Source organism: Triturus cristatus, chromosome 7, assembly GCF_964204655.1.
Source record: "Triturus cristatus chromosome 7, aTriCri1.1, whole genome shotgun sequence".
Taxonomy (NCBI): domain Eukaryota; kingdom Metazoa; phylum Chordata; class Amphibia; order Caudata; family Salamandridae; genus Triturus; species Triturus cristatus.
Genome location: NC_140590.1, coordinates 1043960707 through 1043987420, shown reverse-complemented (window position 1 = coordinate 1043987420; position 26714 = coordinate 1043960707). Strand labels below are relative to the sequence as shown.

Here is a 26714-nt window from a genome sequence, read left to right as displayed (position 1 = left end):
CAAAAGGGCACTGAAGAAGTCGGGGAAAAGAGCCACAGCAATGCAATACAATGTTTTTAAGCCTACCCTCCTTTTCCTAGTGCTGTTTACAATCCCTACCACTTACATTTTCTAGACCGCTTGGTGCACAGCCCTTTATGACTGCCGTGAGTTTGCCTTATTTCCATGCATTTTATTTTCATATTTGATATATGTGTGGAATAGGGCACGACAGGTGAGATGACCGAAAGTGTTAAACAGCAAGTAGTTAAGTAAAGTGAGGCACACAGTGATACGTATTCGATTCGCAAAGACATTGTTACATCCAAGCTACAGTTTTTGCACATATCGGTTGCTTTACGAGTGTAAACCACTTTGTGGTCCTCTGAGTGTGTGGATTTACACTCTAAAAAAGATTCCCGTACCCATACTTTTTGTGCGAGTACATATACCCGAGGTAGTTAAAGGGAGTTCAAGGGTGGCTCTGTCCTGAGTAGATTTCGCACGTGTATAACGCACCATTCACTATAAGTTGCCGGGCCCATTTCCACCCTGGGTACAGTTGGGTATTTCATCATTTCAGGGGCAGTAAACTCTTGTCAACGGTGGGAACGAGAAGCGAACATAGCCAAGGCCGGTGTGGTGACGAAGGGGAAGAAGGTGTGTCTCGGAACTAGAGCATCCCCATGAAGAAAAAAAAGAAATTAAACAAAAGTTTTTAAGCGCAGTTGCACAACATCGGTTCATTTATGCACGTACATCCACCTAGGAGAGGTTATTTATGTCTGTTGGTAAAAAGTAATTATTCTAGCAGCACCTCTGGATAACTCGGACTATTATAGATTTACAGGCACAATGCTGGGCTCCTTGTAGGATCCCCAAAATTGTGGAATGTTACTAGAAACATTGGTGTAGATTATCCCTGTTTCTGTTTACTGGACCCAAAGGGCTCTTGTCAAGGTCACAGGATGAGTAGAGCTGGGATCAGAACTGAAGTTCTCTTGTTCCTGAAATAAATTTCCGTTCACTAGATAGGCATAACCAGTCCCTCTCTTCTTCCTGTCTTCATTCTCAACTTCATTTTTTTCTCTTCTGCTCTTCTGCTTTCTCCCCACCCTCATCTTTCTCTCTACAACCATCCTCCCTTGTTTTATTTCTTCCTCCCTTCAACAATTCCCACCTTCCATTCTTCTCGATTCTCTCTGTTGCACCTTTCTTTCCTTCCCGGATTACTTCACCCCTCCATTTTGCTCCATTTTTATGCAACATTTGCCTCTTTTTTCCCCCCAATTTCCATAACCCCTTCTTTCAATCTGCTCATTATCCCACATTCCTCTATTCTTTCTTCCATTTCCCTCACCCTTATGCCTTCCCTCCATTCTTTTTTCTCCTTCTTAACCGGTCTTCCCTGCACCCCTCCTTCTGTTGATTGCCGGAAGGCAGTTTCGCAGCTTGGATGGATTGCATCTTTCAGAGAATGCTGCAGTTGGAAGCTCTTATGAAACAACAACATGCGACGAAAGTTCAATGCACATAAGGCGAGACCTCCTAAACACAGCGATGCAAAAGATGTGCGATGGATCCAATTACAGAGGCATACTATCACATTGTAATTAGCAGACGAGGTAAAGACAGGCATCCGCCGTTTTATGGGTGCTGGAGCAGAAAGGAAATGAAGATGGATTGGGCACTTAAACACAAATCTTCACCATGCTACCAGAAGGTAACACGAAGAAATAGTAAATGGGCCATTTCCACCAACCAACTGTCCCAGTTCATCTGCTCCCTATTTCTCCTCTTCTCTCACTACATTTCACAAATTCTCTTACATGCCCCATTCCTTTCTGTTTCTTTCGACCCCACACTTTCATAAAAAAAAACTATATTAATCTATTGCTATTTTAGGTATTGTGCTGTGTCATCTGGCATGCTGATTCGAGACCGAACTTCTCAAGCCTTCAGGAAGCACTAGTCTTGGAGCAAATCTTTAGGCCTGGCTGTATGTTCGTTCACGCAGTTTTTCTTTTCACTACAACCTAACGAATGAAGTGCGCCTCTTACTAGACAGATCAAGGTCACCCCTTAATCGGACATAAAACTGAAGGTGGCCTACACACGGCAGAGTGTTCTGTTGGTGCAGTAGTGGTTGTAGGTGCTTGGTGCTGTTCTCGCGGATCAAGAGCCAGAATAAATCAAGCTTGGGGTAGTCCCATGGTAGCAGCAGTGACGGCATAGGCCCTGCGGACAATACTCCAATGATTATTAGTTGAGTATGCTTGTGCTTATTTTTGTTAAGGTCTCAACTATTGCAGTAGTTGTCTTGGTAACTTGCAGTGAGACATGGAGTGGTTTTTTTTGGTTATCCAAAGAAACACCGATTTCAGAAGCACCGATGAACTGCTGCATTTGATTTTCAATGAGGGATTGTTAGATTTTGGCATAAATGTTTAAGAAAATGGCTTAAGCCCGTCCTTTTTTCCTTTCAGGGATGAAGTAAAAAAAGGTAGAATTTCTCGTCCATCCTGATCAGTGTGACTTTATGCCGCAACGGTCTACCAGATAGCATCAGGCACCTACATAAAACGTTTGCATTGGCCGAATAACGGGAGAGCCCCTTGGCCCTTCTTATGTTTGATTTTGACAAGACATTGGTTAGGGGGACTACCTATTCACAGTGCAGGAGAAAAGGAATATCTTCATGCTGTTGTGTATAGTTCCAAAAATCCTTCATTTCAGCTCCTCCAGGGACTTTGCAAGCCAACAAAAGTGATCCCACGTTAGCGGAAACAGAACTAACGTTTTACTGCAAATGCCACTCACTCAAAATGGAGTATTAGAAAGCTGCTGAGCAAGGACAGCCTGTGGATGGAATAAATACCCTCTCTAAACCCTCTCAGAACTGCTAGCTTTGAACAAAAAATAATACTTTAGATCTTCTCATCTCCTGTTACTTGCACACTTCTCACAACATGAACTAATAGTGCGGTTCTCACATTGTACTGCTGGTCTTGCGGGTAAAACCTATGCCCATGGGTGTTCTTTTATAATAAGAAAACAGGGGCAGGGTAACTGGCTGGTCTCAGACCTGGGATCCACACTCATACCAGCAGAACGTACCAGAAACCTCAGAATCATCATTGGTAACAAGCTCATAATGAAATCACAGATCAATGACGTCTCCTCCACCTGCTTCCTCATTCTAAGTATGCTATGCAAGATCTTCAGGTGGCTTCCCCTGCACACAAGACGCACCATCACACAGGCCCTCATCACCAGCAAAATGGACTGTGGCACTTCTCTCTACGCAGGAGCTGCTGCACACTTCCTACTCAGACTTCAAACTATACTGAACGCCGCAGTCAGACTCGTTCTCAAACTCCCCTGACAAACCCACATCACCCCACCTCAGGCAACTCCACTGGCTTCCCGTACGGAAGAGATGCCAATTCAAGCTGCCGACCCACGCACACAAAGCTCTACACAACCAAGGACCGCCTACATCAACCTTTGCCTGAACTTCCACCAACCAGCATAAAGACTATGCTCCGCCTCCCTAATACTGGCCCACATTTCCCACTTCCTACAAAGCAGAAGTGGAGGACGCTTCTCCTCCTACATTGCTACAAAGAACTGGAAAAGCCTCCCCAGGCGGCTCCGGCCCATCATCTTACTTCCAGAATTACGAAGAGCCCTTAAGACCTGGCTGTTCGAATGAGCCATCCGGGACTGGCAAGCACCTGGATACCCTATCAGGTAATTAGCAGTGCTTTATAAATCCTGATTGATTGATTGCCTGGATGCTGCAGTAGTGGCAACACAATATGCCTGGATCTGCTCCCCTGCTCTCCATTCTGGTCTGGCACTTGGGCCACCAGCCATAGGGTATGTTTCCTTAAGGTCTTCGGAATAGCATCCTCCTGAAGTGCAAGGCCTGTTGAGCAGCAGCCTCAGATTGTCCTATTGGCCTCATGCTCAACACTGCACCTTCCCCTTTTCGCTACTGACAGAGGTACTGGAAGGCTCGATCTGCTTGAGAAGTAATTTAAAGAGACTTGACCAGTGGACACTCATGAAATATCTGTGCGTAGTGAAATAGCACTAATCATCACAGGGCAGATGACAGATAGTGGAAAAAGGATTCCAGGTCCATCCTCCATGTTCATTTCAATATATACTCTTCTTACACAGAGTTACATAGGGCCTTACCTTCACCAATGCTTAGTATGTGCTGCTATTCAGACTCCATACCATTAGCCACTCATTGACTTTCCATGCATCCGCAAGAGAAATTAACAGGGAAATGTAAGGTAGATCAGATAGGATCACGTGATAGTGATTAAAGTCTGCTCAGGCATGTTGCCATAGCAATCACTAGGAGATGATGGATGGAGCACTGAAACACTCACCCCCAGACACAGATCTGGGTTGAATCCATCATTGGACTTTAGCTCACTTTGCCACCCCGTGCTCTTCATCACTGGAGTCGAGCTAGTCTGGCTGATGAGGGGTGAAACCCCGAACCCGGTCCTAGGATGCTTGTTTTTGGTCTAGAGAGTACCTGGCCTGGCAGTTCGGGCTGGACTGTTCCCAGGGGGAACAGGCTAAAGGCTCATTTGCATATGGCTGGGTTTAAACTGGAATGGCACTTAGAGCAAAAAACAATGGATTTAAGCCCAAATCTCTGTACTCAGGTGAATGTTTAATATTGCTCAACATTCTGTCCATCAATTGTTCTTTTTGCTGTTGCCATCACAGATATTTCATCAGCTCCACAGAAAGCACCATTCAAGTCATGGCTTTGTGAACATTGTTCAGTACAACCCCAGGAAGCGTTCTGACAGGGGGCGAATATACATCATTTTTTTTGTCACTTTGCATGATCGATCAGGTGCCGGAATGCAACACCCTCAGCATGCCTGCGCCCTATGCCCCCCCCACTGAGTGGAAAATACCGACAAGTGCTTATTGATTGGGCGAACCAAAGCAAACATTCGATCCTTTCAACAGGAAAGGGGGGGACCAGTTTGCTGTTCTATTCATCTCCCTTTTTTCTCTAGTAAATCATCACCTTTACCCTTGAGACTGTCAGACTGTTGGTGCAGATTCGGAGTAAAATGGGGCAATCAGTATTGATTTCTGTTATAGTTGATGAGTCTGAAAAAATATGTTCCCAGTGAGGGTAAACGACACACTGACAGTGACATCGACTGGCGACTAAGGAAGTAGTATAAAACGTGCACAGTAGAAACACCACAACATGCACTCTCTGGGTGCAAGGAGGCCCAGTCTGCACAGTTGAAGGGGACGGATGTACCCAGCAAAAAGGCTTCCAACACTAGAGGCATTTGCAGTTTTCACACTGAGCACAACACACCAACATTAGAAATCGGGATTTCCCCAAAAGTGCTGCAATAATAATGAACAGGCTGCAGTTCTACTAACTCTCTGCTGCAGTGATTGTCAGCAGAGCAGGTGCACTTGTAACGGGACAGCCCCAGGAGGAGTCAGCTGGACGACTGTTCTGGTAAAGAGGAGTGTGAGCGTTCAATAAAGAGGCTGCTGTGAGTACCATGGACAGTGCCCGCAGAGCTACTGCACTCTTAGAGGGACAGCACCAGTCCACCTCTGCAAGGCTGATCATGGGAACAGCACTACTCGACGACCGGGCTGCAATCCTTTGAGGGGGTCAATAACAGAGTGCGCCTCTGAAGCAGGCCACTGTTTCGCGAATACGTAACCGCCTCCTTACCTACATTTAGCAATTGTAGGCGTCACTCTTCTAAAGATGAATCGGAATTTTATCCTACTTCATATTCCTTCATGAAGCACCAGAACACAAACCTAGAACAACACCCTCCACCCCATTTTACGCCCACTTGAATGAAATCCGCTTAAAAAAAGAACAAGGTCACTGAAGACATCAATCACTGCTGTAATAAGAGTGCTCTCCGCCGTGTTGTCTGACGCAATGTTACGGCCAATCAGAGCCATCCACACAGGAGCAGAGCGAGCCGTCCACACAGGAGCAGAGCACCTGCAGCCTGTGACAGAACAGGCGCTGGTCGTGCTGATGGGAAATCTCGCTCCTTTCGGTGCTTAGTTTGAGCCGGTGGTTTTCGGTGCTCAGCACCGGCACTTAATTGTCAACACCGGCACTTATGACAGTCTGGCACTTATGACAGTCTGCCACGTGGTGACTCGGTTTGTCTAATTTAGAGGCAAGGACAACAATAGTTGTTTTTTTAAGTTATTATTCATTAATAATAACTAACACCTGCAACCAAAGCCATTCTTACAGCTTTGGGGGACTGGAATAGTCACACTTGTAGGAGTGAGATGGTTAGTAGTTGTGTTCAGGGCTGGACTGGCCATAGCAGGCACCGGGCATTTCCCCGGTGGGCCACCAAGGTGAGGGACTGTTTTGGACCCCCAGGGGGCCGTTTTTGTTACCGGGAGCCTGCAATATCGGCCCCCTGTAACAAAATCGGCCGAAACTGGCCCTGGCAAACAGCTCGGCCGCATCCCCCCACCCATCCTCCATGGAGGGCCGGCCGATCACTTTGCCTGGGACGGTTTTGGTTCCCAGTCCGGCCCTGGTTGTGTTAATGTGATTGGTAGAGCTGACAGCGGCACTGTGCGGTGCAAGCAGAGGTGGCATCCTGACAAGGGCCCTGGCACTTATTTTTTTTACAAGTTAAGCACTGCCCTTTGTAAGCAGTGTCCAGCTTGCTTTCTGGGAGTAGCTCCAGCCACAAGCGTTTGTTTTGGCCCATTTCAATGCTGCGGTCAGTCAGTGCCAGTGGGTACTGCAGCAGACAGGTGCACTGGAAACAGGGAAATGCAGTGCACTGCCAGGGTCACCGGCCGGATCCTTTGTCACAGTGTTTGCATCCTCCTCTTCGCCCAATGTTTAGTGCCACTCAGCAGCGGTGTAGCGTGGGTGGCCAGCGGCTGGAGAAAATTTTAAAAAGAAAACATTGCACCCTCCCCTAACCCGTGGACCATTCGCTGAGAAAGTGTTAACAGTCCACAGGTTAGGGGCGCTATACTTTCTCTTAAAAAATGTGCACCCCTAAGACTTTTGCACCCGGGGCAACTGCGCCTGTGGACCTCCCACCCCCGCAACTGCCGCTCAACACAGAAAGTGCATGGATAGACTCCGGTATGGGCGCTAGTTTCCTCTTTGTGCAGGGGAAACTGGGACACTTTGTTGTTTCTGGGCCTGTCCTGGGGTTCTGAGGTAGGAGTTGGTGGTGACAATAGACATCCTGTCTGTTTCCACTCTATCTAAGCACTGCATGATAAATTCCCTTCAGTCCTCAGAGCTACAAAACAATGTGCGTGTTTTGAGCTCCAAACAATATTGATTCTTTTACACTTTTTTTTATACATTTGCAAGGGTCACAGCAATAATGGTTTACAAAAAACATGCCGATACAAAACAAGCATCGATAAACGGCAAACACTGACCACCAACGTCAAACCTTTTGGCTTTGCCAATGCTCGCTTAGTTTTAGTGTGAGAGGCTTTAGTTACACTATGAGGAACTAATACAGGATAGAACACAGGAATCTGGTGGTTTAGATCCTTCCGCTATTTTCAAAGCGTGCATCACGCCACAAGGTCTACGGTGAAAGCATGGCAGACTGGTCTGCTTGCATGCTAACGAATGGCTGGTTTCCTTTTGTGAATTATGTAGCCATCTTGAAAAGGTACCTTTCATCATCTGAAAGGAATTTCCTTCTGTAATCAATTTCAGGAGAAAATAATGAAAAAAATCCACTTAGGTAATTGAATACAGGAAATATTTTTCAGCAACCTTCTGTAATCCACTACAGGATTAATGCAATCTAACACAGGGTGAAGTATTCGAAAGATTATCCATCTTTAATTTAATACAGAGTAAAGTAAATAGGGAAATTACTTTTTGTTATGTTTCCAAGGACTATGTAATGATCCATTTGGGAAATGCAATGCAGTGAAAGAAACAGAGGATTCTCCTTCCGTAATCTCATGCGGAGCCAAAGAGTTGTTTATTCATCTGTAAACCAGTAAAAGGTCTGCTCAGTGTGGTATCCTCTTTCTATAATCAGATATAGAGAAACGTAATCAGGAGGCATAGAATGAGTATGTCTGCTCATGCAGGGTATATATGTTGGCACGGCCTAAAGCGCGTCCATTTCACTAGGAATCCCTCTCGGCTAGCGCACAAGTGATGGACAACACAGCACAGTGGTTTGTCTGTCTCCAAACATCCAGGGGAAAAGTTTATGGTTCCTACTAGCTAAATCCTACTTTACCCAGAAGAGAACACCGCACTGAAGTCTAGTATCTGAAAAAATCTTTTTTGTTTAAGAAAACGTCAATTGGTGGAACAGCATTTCCTGGAGAGGCAACACAACTTTGGAACTCTTGCAAGCCGAGACACAAAAAATATACGCAAGACTATCTGAAGATTAGGAATGAAGCAAACACCTGGTTCTTCTGCATATAAAGATGCAGAACCGACTTGCACCCTGGCATTAAAAAAAAGGAAAATCCTTCAGGGTCATAAACAGAACACGGTCCTACAGTGCCACAAAAATCCATAATTGACAGTACCATGTGGGAATGTAAGTGGTGCAGGTTGGTCAACATTTATACCATCTCAGCTGCACTCATAAATGCTAGCCGGGCTGGTGGTTAGCAGAACAGACCAGATCTTTGGTGCCAAACAGGCATAGATCTGTAGAAATATTTCAGGATACACATGTGACAACAGGAATCCACCATCAATCCACCCACCCAATGCCAGTTAATGCCCAAAGGACACTCAGTGCATGAAGAGTCTGCCACACTGGCCAGCAACCCTCGAGGACTTTAATATAGTCAGTCCCTGCAGGTCCTACTCTTACCCCGCGCCAGATCCCAAATTGGACACCTGAAAGTATTGCATATTCCTTGAGAACTACAACAGCTCATGGATGGAATGACTGATGCAGACCATCTAGATAGATCCCTCGATCACCATCCTAGCTCTGTCCCCCCAGACCCAAAAGATTTACATAATGGATGTCTTCACTTCTGCACCCAACAAAGGAGGTGGATGATAAACCTCGAACAATATGAGACCCGCAGAGTAAAATAGGTCAGCCAGCTACCACAAATGAGCATGACCTATTACTCACTCATTCTTCCTCCATCACACTATTACTTGCTGAAATCCAAGACACAAGAGCACCACACTGGTCCCCCATGCACAACACCAAAAGAAGCCCCACAGCAAATGCAACACCGTTCCAATCACATCCGCCCCACAGTGTAGCATGCTACCCCTTTAGCGCCTTGGAACAAGGTTTGACGTGCTACAGAATGCCATTACAATTCCAATGTTATTATACATTGCGTTTCCTGAATACTTTGTAGGATACTCTCCCACATATTTCAGTCAATGCACTTTATACTTTGTGTATGTACAACTCATGGATGCAGAATTGTAAATTCTAATCAAGCTATGACCAAAGTGGCAAAAATATACATTTGTGGATGTATATCTAAATTTGTGCCTATGCAAATGCGGATGCCCACAAAATGCACACTTTTTTGCACCACAGGATGGATGTTAACCTGGTCTGGCCATGAAATGCCTATCCCAGATTAACGAAAGGATGCACACTGTTGGACCCGGACTCCTATATCTGTACTTCACTTGCACCTGTCCCAGATGGGTGCAAGAATGCAGTTATCAATCTAGAGCTGATGGGGATTTTCATTGTGGAGTTACCCTCATGTCCATCAACGAAGAGCTTCACAACGTTATGGCTTATTAGTTCATAGACACAAATAACAACAAGCACCGACACAAGGTCAGTGAAATTCCCTTAGGAACCGGGCTTAGTTTGAAAAAAGAGATGCAGGCGCCCAAAGCTAATATTGGGAAACCTCTGGCAACGCTGCCAAATACCAAGGCTGCCTGATCTTGATTCCATCTCATGCCTCTTTCTTCCACCATCCTACCCTCCCTGCCTCCTTTTCTCACTCTTGCTGGTTCGTTGTCATCCCAATATCTCTGTGACTGCTTTCCTGCTGTTCTGCCCCTCTCTCTTGCTCTGGGTCAAAGTCTAATGAAAAATAAGTCATGACCTCTTAAAATAAAAAAGCAGGCCTCACACCTCCAGCCATTGGCATCACTTTGCACTGTTTTGGAACAATCTTACCACCAGAATGAGAGACGGGCATAGAGAAGGGCATGCCAGTTGTGACTGACTGCAGTTTTGCAGTTTTTAGATGCAGTGATGTGCAAAGACTTCTCCCAGTGGTCCTGTCCATCTAGGTATGCAAGATGAATGTCTAGGACATGGTGATAGATTCCAAAACATATTACGAGAAATAGTGTTAGACATTTATATAGTAGACATCAATTGTTTGTTGCCACACTGATGACAGAGGAAAAAAAAATCAAAAATAATATCGATCAAAAGGCGCTAGTGTGAAGGTAAACTACGACGAGATGGAGAATTCTTCCTAGTAAAGCCAGAACTAGTCCAAATAGCATATTTAGAAATGTTTGCCAATAAAGTCACATGAACACCAATCACACCACCAAAATATCTCTTTTCTGTCCAAATATCTTATTAATGTGTCAGTACTTCAGAAAATATCTGTGGATTTTGCAAACCCCTTTATAAAATCTGCAAAAAGGAAGAAAAAAGGCGAGCCTTTTCCATCCATTATCTGGAGAAAAATCCAGTCCACATCATTCCTGTCCCAGCACTCCTGCGGTTCAGAAAGACTGCTTTCTTTATAGCCCATTACATCTGGACATGACACGCTTCATCAGCCACAAATATCCTGTCCCGTTGGAAGTGATCCTGTTGGTCTCCCACTGCATTTGTGCAACACAAACATAATCTATACAAATATGAGCCTGCAAGACCCTTAATGCAAAATGCAAAGCTAGGAAGCCGCACATGTGATGCATGGCTACTCGGTAGTTCTAATTAAATATCCATAGCATGCATTATTAGTGTCGTTTACAAAACAGTCAACCTAAATGGTCGGCTTTACACTCCGTGTCAAACACGCTGTAAATCTACATTTGCAAACTGCTTTCTGCACATAGCATGGCACCGAGGCGCACTGTGGGACATTTCCTTGAACAATGCTTGTTTATTGTCAGCACCTTCACGTAGCTAATAGATTAACTGGGTGTATTGCTAATTGCAGAATGCATATACAAAGCAGAAATTGTCAAAAAATGTAAAATAGTTTATGAAATACATGCGTCTTCAGCCTTCTGAGTATTGCTAAACGTGCATAGATGACAGACCATAGGGGCTGTCCAGCTCTGCAGCGTGACAGGCCTGACTGACGTATGATAATTCCTGCAGGGATGGAAAGCCGGAGAGGACATAACCTTGGCTCATTTGCCTTTCATTACGGGAAGCCTATAGAGCACGTGCTGGAACGACGCCATCACTAATGCGATTCCAATGCCTGCACATTGCAATATATGCATTGCGATCCGGCAGGCCTTCCTTTATGTACTCTCAAAACCCCTCTCAGCATCTGGTGCTGTGAAGCAAGCCACGCGAGGCTGGTGACGCACTTCCCCCCGTGCCTGCCCTGCCTGCTCTTTGTTCTGGAGGCGGGAGCCATTTTGGAATACAACCCTCCTCCAATGGAGACGCGCTTTCATGCTCTTCCAGGTCCCTCCAAGGCTCCTCGGAGGCTGGCAGCAGTGCTTGGCTTTCTCTTCTGCACCTCATTCACCTTCCAAGCTTGCAGTACTTCGCGTGTTGGACGGATGCCAGTCTAGGCCGTTACCCAAACCTGCGGTGATGTGCGAGTGCGCCAAGAAGCCTATGCATGGGCACATTTCCAGTGGCCAGTTTTGCTGCATAAAGGGAATCCTAAAAAAAGGAAATCTTCATGTGCAAAACGAAGCAGACATCATCAAGCACTATATTGTGAGCAAATCCAGGAGGCAAAATGCTGAGGCAAGCAAATTTGCACGCGCCTTATAACTGAAACGAGCAGCCGGGAGCCATTTTCTTAGTTCCGCTGCCTGATCTGTTACACGCCTGCTGGATAACCAAGTTACTCCCTTGGTACACTTCGCTCTCCGCAGACTGCCAAGTCCAGAAGGTTGTGGAAGGTCTGGTAGTGCGATACACTAGGACTTAATACACGCAAGCATGAAAGTCCAGCTTCATGACTTAGATAAAAGAACATGTTCTTCCATATAAAATAAGGAGGGTCGATTACAATGATGAACAACCGAATACACCAGAAGGTTCTAGTAACATTTGGGCCAGGATATGATATTAATTTTACAGTGACAGCTCAGTAAAATACCACAACTGAACTAGCAAGGGTGTATTTGGACTCAATTATCCTAAAGGGAAAGCAACAGAGAAATGTCTGCTGTCTGTGCAAACAGTAAGATGCCGGCTCTCTCAATTTATCTTTTTCTAAACCGGCTCTCTTACAATATCTTTTTCTGCAGACCTCAGTCTATGAAACTACCGATGCCAGAAATAACGTGGCAGTGTTTCAAGTATGACACGTTCCCTGGTTTCTCACAGGCCCAGGCGCTAGGGGGACATCTCAGTGAGTTTGAGCTCCTGGGTGCTCAGATTTTGCAGCAAAATGTCACAAAGCTGCTTTAAACACCCAAAGGCCCATCACCCAAAATTTAACAGGGATTGCCGCTCACAGGAAAATTGTATTTAGGTTGCCAAAGAACGGGCACAAAGATACATTTTTAGTGTCCAGTTATCCAGTGGTCTGTGACTAGGGGCACTGGACAAACTCTAACCAGAAGCCCAGTTACTGCTTCAGCTAGCCTCCGAAATCAAACTCATGAGAAAAGGACAGTGAAGGCAGCGCTTAATTTGAGCCAGTGGTTTCCGGTTCTCAGCATCGGCACTTAATTGGCAGCACCGGCATTTATGACAGTCTGCCACATGGCGGGCTGTTTGTCTGATTTAGACTGCGTACCACAACAGTTCTTTACTAATTCAATATATGTTAAAAAAGACTATTACCTGCAGCCCTTGCTCATCTTATAGCTTTGGGGGCCTGGAATGCTCTGAACTGTCACACTTGTAGGAGTGTGATGGTTAGCAGTTGTGCTGCTACGGTCATTGGCAGCACTGGCATGGGCAATGGGTGGTGCAGGTTGCAGTGGCCTCCTGAGGGCCCGGGCACCTATTTTCTTTTACACATTAAGAACGGAGTCCAGGGTTATCTCTCATGCACAATGCTTCCTTTCTTCCTGCACTCCATTAATGAAGAAAGTAAAAGGATCAGACATTTCTCATGGGAAACACAGATCACTGCATGTCGAGCAGACATTCATGCACACGAGTCTCTACTGCATTCGACTGTTCCGAGACTTACAGATTCACGCTCCCTAATTAAAGGACTGGCGGAGAATAAATGCGTCGATGAGCTCTGAATAATAGATACAATTGAGAAAACGTCCCTTTACACATTTCTCACTCTTGGCTGCAAAAAAAGCATTGACTTGAAAGCAGATGGGTCCTTAGGGGGCTGCGGAGTTTTAGAGACAGTCAAATGGGGCAGAGACAGACGTGATTGGCTGCCATGGCCTTTATTCTGAGAGGGCCTTGGAGGAGTCTCTTGCCGTCCAGATGGGATGTGGCCTTCCAGTCCAAGATCAGCTGTCTCTTTTGAGGCAGAGGAAGCTCTGATTTGCATATGGCTGCTCCCTGTCTGTAAGGGCACACACAAGATTGTGGTCCAGCCTTTCAGAGATACCGCACGCCAGTAGAACCTCACAGTAACATGTAGAGACGTCCACGGCGGACACGGAAACTGCGCTGCATCAAGTTATCGCCGCAACACGGTGCTTCTTCATTTACTTTGGAGCAAAAAGACGAAAAAATGATAGTATTTGTTGACCTCTGTATGTTGAAGTTACCCGGCTTTTTATTGTTGCCCTACTGACTCTATTGAGCATGCAGACGTGTTGCACATGTGTGCACTATCATGCCCACGCTTGTTGCCACTGTATTATATATACACCTTGCTTATAGATTTTGAAACTGAGCTTAGAAGAGTAAATTATCTAGTCTTCAAATATTTGGGCATATTTCTACGCCTTCCTTTGCTTGTGAGAGGAAGCGTCGATATATGTTACTTCCGGTAGGAGGAACGTGTCTTGTGGGAGCTGCAGCACTTAGAAGACGCCACGCTGTGTGTGTGCGGGAGGCGGGTGTGGGGGGCGGCGGTTGCTGTCGTGGCGGGGGTTCTGCGCACGACCCCTTCTCCCCAATAGAACAGCCTACTGCGTTGTGACTGGGGTCACGTGCAAGCCAACAAACTCGGTCTATTGTAAGAACTGCAACCTCTCCGTTTATTCACACTACCAGCTGTTTTAAGCTTACATTAAATGTTTCCCGTCAAACATGTACTAAATGCATACAAACATCACCATCGTAATCAATCGGCAGCATCGCAAATCGCCCATTTGTGTGCTCTGCTGCAAATGACGCAGCTAACTGAGTGGGTAACATATGAATGCCTTCCTGTCCCGCCGAAGAGTTTCGTGCGTTTTTCGAGGGACGCAATTGGTTTCCGAATGGTTTTCTTTGACAGTAATTTGCAGACATTAAACGGGATAATGGATGCTTTAATCAGCAAAACCGTGCTCGGCGATGTATGCCGTTCCGCAGAGTTCCCCGAATTGCTGCAAAGCAGCTTGGGCGCAGACAAGCGAAAGGCCCGGCGAGGCCCTCGGGGCAGCGAATGTGGAGCGACGCTCAATGTATATATGCATAATGGCCGTCTCACACGCGCCAGACGCAAATGTTATGCTAAGGACTGTGAAAAAAATCTGGCATTCAAGGAACAAAGCTTGAACAGGCCTCTCCTGTGAGCAACATGGAGGCGGGCAAGATATGCACAGCATTGCTTTTCCCCCAACTGGGTTCAATTTAGTAATTTTGCATTCATATTTCATGTTGTAATTGCAGATGCATTCCAACAGCTTAAATATCAGATGTTATTATCGGCCAAGGAAAACACAAAGGTGGTGGGTGGAGTGAAAGTCTCTGCCACTGGTAATCGCGTGGGCCCGTGGTTCCAGCCAATCATTTTTGTCCTTTGTGCCAGGGGCAAGCTTTATGCAAATCAGGCTTTGTCATGCTCCAATAAGTACAGTCCTGCCCAAACTGCCAAGGCAGGTCACTCACCTCTGAATAGGCACACAAACGCTGACACTTTCAGCAAACATTCTACCCAGAACTCTTGTGTTTTCCACGGCGCAGTGCCCTAAGGTGACAGGCATGCCCAGAGGTGGGCACCATGCTCTTAGTTCCACGGAACTCAAGCTATACCACCTGGACAAGGACAAAGTAGGCCAACACTGGGCAGGGGTGGCTGGTGTTCTCGGTCAGAGGGAATCTGGATCGGCATTTCCACCAGGCACTGGAGGCCCCAGGTCCAAAGGCGGGCCTCCGAGACTACACTCCTACATGCGCGTCTGTTGTGGCACACTCTGCCTACAGATTATATGACAAAAGATTTTTCATCACTTTTTGAATACATTTATCTACCCATGTCACATATCCAAGTCAATATCTGGTTTATATGGCAGTCTGCCAAACTTCATGGACAGATGCATTAACAAATAGCAATATTTACACTGCTGGTTACTAAAATTATAAATATAAACTATACAATTACATTTGCTAAACTTATTTCCAAATAGAGTAGGAAACTCCCCTTATTCAAAAACCTGTCGCTAGACATCAATATTCCAATCATAAACCCAAATAGCCAGCAAGTGAGCTTTGTCTGCGTCTACTCCAAGACTAGGGACCAACTGCATACCATCACCACTGCAAGGGTCCGTGCACAATAATGGTTAGGGCCTACTTATCCAACTCATCGTCTAGGCAAACTACATCTTCAAAATCACCAATCCACCATAGGCATCTATACGTACCCTGCCCTCATCTCTTTCACATTCCATGACTTATTATATTTAAGGGAATGCTTCTCGCAATCTCCAGTCCACTCTATGGAATGCCTTTTTAAGCAATGAAGATGCTCGGCCCTCAGCAGAAGTGACCTTTCCAATCCAATGGAGTCGGTAACCGTAGTTACAAGACTGATTGGAGTTATAAGATCAGAGGGACCAGAACGGATCGGTTTACTTTTGCCTGGAGATTTGGGCTGCTGCATGCAGCCAAAATCCCTTGGCGAAAGTCTGGGACAAAATGGGGAACTACAAGAAGAACTACGACTTAGACTTAAAAATTCAAACTGGTAATTCCTCCTTTCCTAATGGACCCTCAGGGTTCAACTTACAATGGTCAGGAGTTTCACTGCTCCCAGAATTACCGCTGTTGTTGGTAACTTAAGGGGTGAAGAAATAACCACCCATTTCCCAACCCACTCTGATGGGGGTCTTAGTAAATTACTAAGTGGTGGCAAAAAGCATAGGATTACAAGACACGACCAAAAACCTTTATCACCATAGATGAGGTTGCAATGGACAATATTAACAAACACAAAAATAACCCATTTATTTCTCTAAGCCCACTAAGTGTCAACCAGAGAATCAGTGGATTTAATCCTATTGACACTAGGAAAGCTAGTAAGGCAAACATTTAACCATGCTAGAAGGCCACAGGACATAAAAATAACAACTATTTTGTCTCCAGGCAAAAACCTAACTCTGGGTTTAGAAGTCTTAATGAACCAAAGATCAATAGTTACCTAATTTACCAAGGTCCAAGAAAGGACCGTCATTAAAAGTCTCCAAACCCTTTTGGCAGAGCCGGTCTTCTCCACGTTTCAACTGCAGTTTTGCTGATATGGTTCTGGTTCCATGGTTGGATGACAGGCAGTTCCATTAATCTACGTCTCATCCTTGAACGAAACCACAACTGCTTCAAATGCCTGGATATTTGCCAGACTAGAGGCTACACAGTGACATAATAACATCGCCCTTAGGTATGGTCTGAAGTTGCGTTGACCCTTGGGGCTTACATAACTATTACCCAATAGAATGGTACTGTTCTGAAAAGCATCAGAAGGATAAATTGCTCAGCATCCCTACTTTGTTACAAGCAAAGGGGCTTTCAAGTTAAACACAAATGTCTCCTGCAAATATTCATCCATATGAACTGACATACCAACTTTCTAACCTCAGTTTTCATACCATCATTGGATCCAATGTAATGGACAACTTAGATGGGCTTCGGCCTTCAGTAGCTAAAGCTTTGCCATGGGAACGCATGCAGCTTGCCCTTTCTCTGTTGTTGCTTATCTTGGAACGCAACATTTAATCATGATGTCGCAGTTAAGTACCAGAGTGTTCAAGGAATCTAATTGGCTAGTAACTAGCAATATCTGGCCTTTCTGTGAGATAGCACAGGTTAATTCCACTCTATTGGAAAATGGTCTGGTCTACTCTATCTTCCAATCTAATATAAAATGTCTGACCCGACAAAAACCTCAGAAATGCAATAACTAGCACATTTATTATCTGGGTATCGCAGGCAGAAAAATAATTACTTGTGCAGCCATTAAATATTTTTACTATACGCTCGACAGTAACCAACAGAAGATTTTACAGGCACCTGAGTATCGGTGTATATATAACGACCCCCTGCTACCTTTACCTATTCCTAGGGCAGGGAAAATACAATTGTAAATAACAAATCCCAAGGCAATTAATGTTCTAATTTGCATTATATAACCTAATTGCAACAGGATACTGAAAAAGGCTAAGTAATCACTTATAAACAATGTAAAAAAATACTTTTCTTAGTACAAATCATCTAAATATTTAAGATACAGCATGCATGTAATATTAAATGTTAAAAGTTAAAAACACAAAGGAGGACAAAATATATGCTCCTATTTGAATACGTCTCTCAATGAACAACTTCAATCAAACAATCATTTTGTGTATATTGCTTATATATACAAATAAAACTGCAAAATGATATATGTTTCTTAGGTAATGTAAAAACCCATCTGGGACTGGAAACTCTACTCTCTTCGATGGTGAGCTGAAGAGACTAATCTATACGTCGACCAGTCTGTAGATCGCATCCGTCAGGAAGAAATGGCGAGACCTTTCTTCGTGACAAGCGCGATTAACATATAAGAAACATATATGCTTGAATTAGTCGACCTTGTTTGCAATCCTTGATCCCTTGTGTAAATTTTCAACTAGAACCATCAGCGTTTTATAGTTGACATGTTATCGGGGGCTTTCCTGATGAAGGTGCTGTAGTCGCTGAAACACGTGTAGAAACGACACCCATGATCAGCGCCACTTGATTGTCTCTCAATTTGGACATATGTGTTACTTCATTACCTCTTTGTTTTTTTCACATATTATTGATTTTTGATATTCAGACATTCATGGTTTTCATTGTTGTGACTATATGTGAAAATATTTCTCTAATTTAACTAATTTTGCAATATTATTACTATATTAAAGCAATATACACAAAATGATTGCTTGATTGAAGTTGTTCATTGAGAGACATATATTCAAATAGGAATACATATTTTGTCCTGCTTCGTGTTTTTAACTTTTGCCATATAATATTACAGGCATGCTGTATTATACATTTTTAGATGATTTGTACTATTATGAGTCTTTTTTACATTGCTTGTAAGTGATCACTTGGCCTTTTTCAGTATCATGTTGCGATTATATTATATAATGCAAATTAGAACATTAATTGCCTTGGGATTTGTTACTTACAATTGCAGGCGCCTGATTATCACAGGCAAAACATTAACTACTTTTCACATTACCAGACTGTGTCCGATACACAGTGGGCGTTATGGAGTGCTCCTCCCAGAGCATACACTTTTGTCAATGTCCGAGGGGTGCACGCAACAATGTTTTGAAACATCTACTTTTAAATAAGGCTGTGTATTGGTGATTCTGTTGCAACCTATAGACTCCTTTGAGGGGCCTAAAGTGCTGTGAGTAGAAATGCATCTTTAGAAACACCAGATATGCCCACCATTCACAATTTGGCACCTTCAAAAACAATCAATCCACATCTGAAATGTTCGTCTGCCTCTAACCCGTTTCACACAAAATTCCAGTTTAACAATTATTGGATGAGATCTCACTTAGTGCTGTAAAGGATATCATTGGCGTCTTCTCAAAAAAACTGGTCCCCAGTATACCCAAAGGTTTCATCAACTGAACTTTTAATAGTACACGTGTCTGTGGAAACAGGGGACAAGTTGGTCCCTAGACAATCATAAGGCTTTTGAAGACTTGTGAAAAAAGTTTTAATTTAAAGCCTTTGTATATTTAGAATGATATAGATGATGCAAATAGACAGTCTTCAGATGCTTTCTGCAGTAAAAAACAAAATCATATCTGTTGGTGGGATCTTTGTACCCTTTTAAGTTAAAGTGTCAAGAGACTCGTTTTTTGCAAATTCAATAATTATTGCACTCCAACAAAGTATTTATAGGCACAGTGATGCCCGTTCCTTTTCAAACCTTGGTCCAAATACAGGTCACTGTTAATAACAATTTGATCCTGTAGCCACTGAGTAATTAATATAACTGATCATGACTTTTAATATGGAACCAAGGAGATTAGTTTGTGTTATAGCGGTACTTACCTGGGGTGGTTTGCCTTTTACCTGGCTGATTTGTTTCAGAATGTGACAGTGGATGAGACCAGCTTGGCCAAATCTTATTTCCTCCTGGTATCCACTACATCACTTTACAGCCGTCCTTTTCAATCTGTAAATTTAGCAACACCCAGACTTTTTCATCACCACGAAGCTCCAGTATGAAAATATGGAGATGAAACCCAATAATATCTGAATGTGTAATGGGTGGAGGACAGTAGGTGGGGTGGGGTCTCATGGCCGACATTGGCTCGGTGGCTGTTTGCTACCTAAAAGGGATTCCCCAAAACAGAAAGTTCATACTCTTTTCATCCCAAGGTCTGCTCAGTTGGACTTGACATGGGTTTGATGAAGTGGCGTTTTATGGCATTACACCAGCATTGGAACTTCACGCCACTACAAGTGGTTTTTACATGGATCCACCTTTAACGTAAGCCTTCTTATTTGTTCGGGATTAATCATTAACTGGATTCAAAATAGCTCTTTGCCATTCAATTTGATTGTGTTTCTTTCAATTTACAAGTGAGCCAGGCTGGATAAGGCCTAGAGAAGTTAGGGTAGCATGGCAGGTTCTTTAGTGATGGATCATATTGGTTTGTAGCTCGCTCGATCACCTTCTGGTTCTGTGTCGAGCATTACATGCATGTATGTATGAGCGAAGGCCACAGCCTATTGTTAATGTGGCATGGCAACTACATGCACAAAAGCTTTTTGTGAACAAGGGCTTCAGGGTGGAATTTCTTCAGTGCACAATGGTTTTATTACACATTGGATTATTGCAGAATGCTTTCATAGGAGAAGGATGCACAACAGATTTCGTCCAACACGGATTTAGTGTACTTAGGCTTCAATGCACTAGATGTAGTACACAATATCTACACTGCACAGTGACTTATGGACATGTGGTTTTCAGTGCACAAAATCATCAGTGTACAACGGATTCAGTGCACAGCTCCTGCAGAAGTCATTTGGATCAGTGGACACAATTTTCAGTGCAGAAGAGCCCCTCTGGGAAAGACCTTAAGTGCATACTGGCATCAGTGCTCAACAGTTCCACTGCACAATAGCTTTAGTGAGTCTACAATCCCTTTAATGCATCATGCTTTTAGTGGAGAATGAGTGTTGTAGACAACATCTTCTGTGCATGACGAGTTCAGTGCTCAAGGGCCTCAAGGAGCACACACCGTCCAAGGCTCAAGCTATTGCGCTGTCAGATTATAAATACAGGCGTAATCTAGCTGAGCGAAATCATGTGACTATGCTTGTGTGGTACACCAATACCTTCTTAAGAACCTCTCACCAAGACAAACACATCTACCCTGCTTGTACTGCTGTCATTGTCTAAATTCAAGGTCTCAAGAGTTGTCCATGAAATCATTCTTGTCCGTGAACACCACGTATTCAGAACCGACTGACGCACTACTCCGTAGTTCTTCAGTCCAAGGCCCCTATGTGAAATATGGATGCTAAAGAAGCAGACATGGTTGTCCCTATAGTACTGAACTCCTGGTCACCCTGGTATTGTTTCTGGGACATAGTGCCCTCATACTATTGTGATGGGGTGTGTGTTCTTCATATTACACAGCTTGTATAACACAGGCTCACCAACTGCTTTGCCTCTTATCTCATTGGAGTACAGATTGTATGTGGTTGTGGGTCTACCAATCGAGGTGGGGCTTAGTGAGGGGCTGTCAGTGGCTATGCCCTGTCCAAAAGAGTGGGGTGTTTAAGACTGTATCCTGTCCATGGGATTCGTAGTGCGGGTGGTTTAGCGGCCCGCCTTACAAACTTGTCTGCAGCTTGTATTTGTTTGGGTTGTATTTGAGGTATGTATCGCAGTGAGGGAGCAGGTTTTCTGACCTTTCCTAAACCAAAAATGGCTATAGAGGTGTAGTCAGCTGCTTTGGTATTTACCTGGACGTCATGTTGCATGGGCTAAATACTACCTTTCCTATATGTTTGCTGGTCATTTTGCTACTAGAGGAGAGCTGACACAAGTTGATACTACAAAATATAATAACAGAACAAGTAGCATACCCAAGTGAACAGAACCAGGATATGAAAACTCCTGGTGGACCGTACTGGCAGCATGTGTCGACTATTCAATTCTGGTGGCAGAAACATCCTATCCTGTAGAGAATCTAGGAGATTTGCCAAAAGGATGCTTCCGATAAGAAACCGATAGAGCAGGGGATGTTTCAATCAGACGCCATGTGCCGCATGGCCCGTTGGCCACTCCGCTCCAGCCGTGCTGGCCCTTCAGAGACTGCGTTCGATCAACTGCCATGTAGTCATTCGCCCCGCTCTGTAGTCTTGCATACTTGGATGACCCCCACGCTATCATCAGTCCTGCTGAGCAGACATTACCGTCTCTCAATTTTACATTGGGTCCAGTATCAATTAACTTATTGAAAAATAGGAGTGGGAACAGAATTTTCCAATACCATAGCGGTTAGCCGCTCTATATTGCAAGAAGCGTAGAAATCAATACTCACTTCCCATTTTGATTCTGCGTGCCTGCATCCGATAATTGCGCTGTGCCTGTTTTACTGATGAGGAGACAAGGCATTACATATGACATTCAGCGGGCAGCAATGCCCCCGCCTTAAAACTAGGGTACTTTGCCACATGACCGCCTCTGCAAGCGCTACGTTTTGATGAGATGCGCTCCAATTCAGAGAGCATTTTAGCCAAAGGCAAAAGAGAATAATAATAAATGAAAATAAAAGGTAGACGCCATAAGGCTCCTTTCTAATTGTTCTCTGTATTTAGGGAGTCGAGTGTGGATGGACAGGAGATCACGGGCGGGGGCTGACGTGTGTGCGCTTGCGCGAGAGATGGTAGATTTTAGTGTCCCATTTGCTGATGTAACTCTGCAGTTAAGTATATATTTACCAGCAGCATTTCCTGCTTGCAAGATATCGCTTTGTAACTCGTAGAGTATAGCGGTGCTGCACCGGACAGGCACAGGAGCACTTTACAGATTACCTATAGGAAATGGGTGCTGTACCTGCTCCTTAATAATCACATATTTAAAAGAGCAATGGGGAAAAAAGGATTCAGGGTAAGAGGGAATGATAGGTGGATTTGTTTGAGGGACAGAAGATTGGTGGGGAGGGGAGGTGGAGGCACACAGCCTTTCAAGAGGCTGCCCGACAAGAAGAGTTTAGGTACCAACAGAAGAGCATCAGGCATTTTAATATTTGGTGCCGTGTCTGAATCTACCGGATCAGCTATGTTGTAATGTCATGGACTGGAATATATACTAGTGTCATATATACAAGCCGTTAACTAGGCATATAGAAAAGAGAAGCTGTATAAAGAAAATACCAGATGCTGGTGGGTGCATTGAAAAAAAACTGAAAGGGAGAGAGGTCCATGATGCATTGCTGCTGCCCTAGGAAGGAAACCTCAACGTGGGTCAGGACCAAAAGTAGAATGTTTTTTTTACAGTCACTAGAATAGATTGATCTAGACAGCCCATTTCGATGGCCACTACAAATCTGTAAATACTCCGGGTCTCCAGCCTACCTTTATGCCGGCCTTGTAATTAGGCACACGTCTGGTGCTTTATCTGTATTGTTACGTGTTACGGCCACATGCCGTCTGAAAGACAGTTCCATGCATTAACAGTAATCAATGTGCTTATCATGCTCTTCAGCTGCCTACTCCTCTAGATCTTCTCTCTAAACCAAATATCATATCCTATCACCTGGTGTTCTAGAACTGCAACATGACTAGCTCTTCTACTGTATTTATACTCCTGGGGTATTTAAACTCCAGTCGCACCTCCCCGCCCATTCATCTCTTCCAGTGCATATAGATATAAGTATTTGCATCTCTTCGCACAAGATTTCCGAAGACGTACCATCTCAACCAGAGCGTTAGTTTGACTTAAGAAGGAGTGGAGCTTAAACACGCAGACACAGACGCTTCAGCAATACCAAAATGATTTGGAATCTGCTTTGGAACATGGATTCACTTTCCTTAGCAACTGGCATGCAACCAGCTAAACACATCAACACGTTAAGAGCAGGCAACCAAGGCCAGTAAGGCTTTCTGGTACTTCCCAGTGGTCAGTAGACTTATGGGTTGGCGCTTGAGCTGGGTGCGCCGCCAATGCCATGATACGCGCACCCATGGACTTGCTTAGCCAAAATAGATTAAAAATGGTGGCGTCATTTTCACCATGTGGACCAATATTTTGTATTTAATGAGAACACCCTCACCACAGCGTGTACCCTCCCCCACCCGTGGCACGGTGCCACGTGGGGCTGATTTGACAGTCTCAGCCAGGACTGGTTATGGTTCCTGGCCAAGCCTGCGGTGGAGCGAGGGGCCCATGCAGACAGGGGCACGTGCTGCACATGGCGGCGCACACGGGGCAGCAGGTACACCACAAAGGCGAGCACCCCGTTGTTTAACACACGAGAGAGGGTGACCCCTCGGAGTACACTGCATGCACACGGCGGTCTGCTGCACCGAGCAAGCCTCCGGTCTGCCCACCTCCCGGAGCATCTCTGCGTCAGAGGAGGCGCTGCCCGCGTGAATCGTGCGTGTACAATCGCGTGAGTACTCACTTAAATCCAACAGGCTTTTCATCGGGACTGCTTCTCGGAAACCGCCTCCGACAGAAGAACCTACTCGGCTTTCACGTTCATGTGTGGGTTTTTCTCAGCTGAGACCGTCAATGTCATCACAGAAGGAGCGCCTTCCGAAAAAATCCAAACAAAGCCCTTGGAAATAAAAACACCGATGTTTTTTTTTTTTTAAGCACTGGCGTGTCTCAGAGCCCAGCGGCGATCACCGAGTGTGTGACGAGGAAATACCTCCGAATCGGGATCTTCCGGGCAGGCGGCGCTTTCCGGTTGTCAGGAGATCTCGGTGCGGCGGGGCATCTCCGTGTCTGTGGAGGGATCCGCTCGGGAGGACCGATCGGCGTGGCCGGGCTCCGGTAGTGTGGCTGCAGCTCCCAGCGCAGAGTCGTGCACGCTTCCTCTCAGCCCCGTTAACTCTTGCCGCTCCCGGCGCCGGAGCTCTGCGAGCGCGAAGACGTGGCGGAGGATCAGGGAGGCGCACAGACACGGGCCTTTATTCAACCAGGATCGCGCCGCTGCGGGACTGCCCGGCTAGTGAGGGAGATTCGTGCGGTGCAGGCGCGGACGACTTAAATCTTTCCAAGACGCCGTTTCAATGGCGCAGAGTGTCGTCACATATAGATGCTCTCCGGGCGTTATATCAGTTAAATCACTGAGTGTGAGCAGAGTGGATTTAGAAGTCTCAGAACATAAACCCCAGACTCCACAACAAACAGGCAGCAGTCCGAATGCACACGCATCCCCCCTGCAGGCAAATAAAGCGCCGAACTAGGCCCAGGTGTTCCCACAATAATGCTATTGGCGAGTAATTACGTGTGATTGCTGATTATATAACACCATGTTCTTTTCACTATCTATGTTCTGGAATGCAGTTGTTATTTCACACGGCACTTGCTACTGGAAGTCTTGGTTGGGTCAGCTGAAGGAGATAAGGTGCTTTGACCAAGATCACAGTGTCTAGCTGAGCTGGGATTTGAATTCAGCCCACACGGTTTTCAGTCAACAGGCTCCTCAACCTCTTAGGAGAATCTAGCGAGAACCTTTTTGAAACTGAGGAATGGTGCCTTTACTGCTGATATACACAACTTTTATATCTCTGTTACATAATCATTTTAAATCAAGCCATTCCGCCATTCAGTTACAAGGTGGCCACTGGAGCTCCCAAAAGCCTGATCAGTTGTCCGGCCATGGTCACTGCCCTTTAAAAACAAAAACAACCACCATTAGGCCACTTTCCAGAATGGTTCTCTGTCCAACAATACCAAACACAAACAAATATGAAACCGCCAGACCACTGACTCCAGTCAGCGAGGATCCTAGAACTGGAAAGAGTGTTCGGATCCTAAAAGCACTTTCGGATCACAGAAGAGGTGCACTAAACAAAATGTAATCCTCTGTATCCCGCCCCCCCCCCCCCCCCAAACCTGCACTAGTCAAAATATGCACAATAACCCCAATAGTCGCCATGTTCCATGACGCGGAGCAAAATATTTCCAAATTGTAAAGCGCTGCTGCGCAGGTAAAGTGGAACAGTTCGGCGCTTTAGAAGGGAACACCTTGGCCCCGTCACCCTAGCTGCTCAGCACACCCAGCAGAACACAGCAGGGCGCAGTGGTCAGATTTCCCAACCGCTGCCATTGCACAATAGATGTTATGTCGACTGAAAGGACCCGTGGAAGCGCCCCCAGGAGTGTAATAGAGTCTGAGAGAGCTCTAATCCGCCTTTGGTTAATCCAGAAATCTGAGCCTACTGCATGCGATTACATCTCCGAGCGCGCATGCGCAACCACCTGGTTTCCTTGCAGCTTTGATGATGCGCACTCAGAGCTTCCAAAAGTCGACAGTATGCCTGGCAGCCGAAATGACCCTTTCCACCTGCTTCATTAACAGACAAAAACTGCCACTGGGTCTCAGTCAAACCCCAAATTGGTATTAATGTTCTATGCGTCACAGAACAATGTACCACAGGTTGCACTCAACGCACCCTTTAAAATGGACAAAACTAGAGAGACGCGCGTGCTTTCCGTTCTTTCCTCAGCATCTCTCTCTGGCACGTGCTTTAGAGTCTGGCTACCAGCCAAAGGGCGAGTGGTTCTCACTGGTGAAAAGGACTGCACTGCGAACCTGAGCCTGCAAAACACACCTGTACTTAATATGGGACTAGCCAGGTATTTATAGAGTGATGTGTAGCTGACAGTCGCCAGGTGCTAATCGACCCCAATGACGGCAGCTATTGGATCCGAGGCACATGAGTGACTTGGACCCGGAACACACAGCGTGGCTGGATGCTGAAGCCAGGGCAAGAAACCGGGTATTCACCATTAGTGATTGGACCACACCTCTATCCAAGCCACAATGATTTAGCCCCGCCCACTGCATTAAAGGAAACGAGCCCCCCCCCCCCCCTGCTGTTTGAATTATAAAATACCTCAATAACCATGGCTCAGTGGTCCCCTCTGGCGCCCGGTGCCACTGCACGTGCTGCACTCTGTCAGCAGTA

At 45.3% G+C, this 26714-nt stretch overlaps 1 protein-coding gene across 4 annotated transcripts in view; it reads right to left on the bottom strand.

Moving 5' to 3' along the window:
- The window catches only part of PPP2R2B (protein phosphatase 2 regulatory subunit Bbeta), a 554389-nt gene that overhangs the window by 223311 nt on the left and 304364 nt on the right, over window positions 1–26714 (bottom strand). Inside the window, exons 1-2 of one of the 4 annotated variants that reach the window (XM_085618104.1) lie at window positions 24446–24590; window positions 24197–24352 (exon numbers count right to left, since the gene is read on the bottom strand). The exons of 2 other annotated variants lie outside the window; for them this stretch is intronic. In XM_085618104.1, the coding sequence (XP_085474230.1) occupies window positions 24197–24218 (22 nt within the window). In that variant the 5' untranslated portion in view covers window positions 24219–24352; window positions 24446–24590. Of the gene's footprint in view, window positions 1–24196; window positions 24632–26714 lie in introns of those variants that run through there. One more of the 4 variants, XM_085618103.1, reaches the window with a different exon arrangement.